The sequence below is a fragment of the Monopterus albus genome, unplaced genomic scaffold (assembly GCF_001952655.1).
Source record: "Monopterus albus unplaced genomic scaffold, M_albus_1.0 scaffold2854.1, whole genome shotgun sequence".
NCBI lineage: Eukaryota > Metazoa > Chordata > Actinopteri > Synbranchiformes > Synbranchidae > Monopterus > Monopterus albus.
The window spans coordinates 1-1,410 of record NW_018130726.1 but is presented as its reverse complement, the minus strand read 5'-3'; the positions used below and the strand labels follow the sequence as shown (position 1 = coordinate 1,410).

The following is a 1,410-nucleotide window of genomic DNA, read 5'->3' as shown; positions in this document are numbered from 1 at the left end:
ATATATATATATATGTATGTGTGTGTGCGTGTGTATGTACAGTATGTATGAGAATTTGCTGTGTAGTTTATTCATGGCTCAGGTTTAAAACTGTTTTTAAGCTTGTTTGATGCAGTGGAAGATGCATATCCAAACTGTGTGTGTACATATGTATCTATTTTATCAAATCTTTTGTTTTCTTGATACACATTCCCTTTTTCTTGATTGCACATTGATCTTGATTGACTGATATTTTGAGTCATAGTATCACTGTATTGGGAGACAAAAGTATTTTAAGCTCATAAATGTGTTTCATATGTATACCAGAGGGTGCTTATGTACATATGTGTATCTGGGTAAGCTGTAGCCTAAATTAACATTTCAGTTAGAGAAGTGTATGGAAGACGACCCTCCGCAGCTGAAGACAGGAGTGTTTCCTGTGCACATTATATGAAGAAAAACTCTGCTCACAGCCTCTAGCTTGAAAAGAAGAAGCGGAAAATGGCGGTACGACTTCCGGCTGGCTGTCTTCCTTGACGTCCGCTGCCAAAGTTTAAATAACGACTCTCAGGCATTGGACTTCATCAGTTGTTCTTTGAAAGTCAGGAAGAGCTTCATCAACATGAGCGGAAGAGGAAAAGGCGGCAAAGGGCTCGGCAAGGGAGGCGCAAAGCGGCACCGCAAGGTTCTCCGCGACAACATCCAGGGAATCACTAAGCCCGCTATCCGGCGTCTGGCTCGTCGCGGCGGAGTGAAGCGTATCTCCGGTTTGATCTACGAGGAGACCCGCGGGGTGCTCAAGGTTTTCCTGGAGAACGTGATCCGTGACGCCGTCACCTATACTGAGCACGCCAAGAGGAAGACTGTGACTGCCATGGACGTGGTTTACGCCCTGAAGAGACAGGGCCGCACCCTGTACGGCTTCGGAGGCTAAACCCGGTCCTGCTCTCTCAACAACACAAAGGCTCTTTTAAGAGCCACCCAATTCATCTGCTAAAGAGTTGGTCTTCTCTACGTGGGGCTGTGTTATACATGTAACATCCATTAACAAACGCCACCAAGTGTTCTCTGAACTCAGACCTTTATCTTTCATGGGCCCGCAACCTCTAAACTTGCGGAGCCCTCGAGCTGCAACAGCTAGCACAAACACAACTTCAGTGGCGGCGAGGCGTTGCAGCCCGATGCGTCACTCACTGTCTCTTTTCATTCGGCGCTCATTAGTGACGCCGGTTGCTCAAATGATCCACTGCAGCCCGTCACCGCTCAGCCTCGGGGATCTCACGTGAGGTGCTCCTCCGTCTTACGCGGGAGGCCCTTCTGTTTCCTATCGTCACTGCCCACTAGTGGTGGGCGATACCAAGTAAATACTGGACCAGTACGCCGATATCGATATCAATACCGCTCCTTTTTGACATTTAATGCTTTACCAAA

General features: G+C 47.6%; 1 protein-coding gene across 1 annotated transcript; it reads left to right on the top strand.

Moving 5' to 3' along the window:
* The first annotated feature begins 39 nt into the window (after positions 1–39).
* LOC109954057 (histone H4) lies at positions 40–1,384 on the top strand. The gene has a single exon (XM_020589479.1). The coding sequence runs from the start codon at positions 602–604 to the stop codon at positions 911–913; it is 312 nt and encodes a 103-aa protein (XP_020445135.1). The 5' UTR covers positions 40–601; the 3' UTR covers positions 914–1,384.
* Positions 1,385–1,410: the final 26 nt, after the last annotated feature.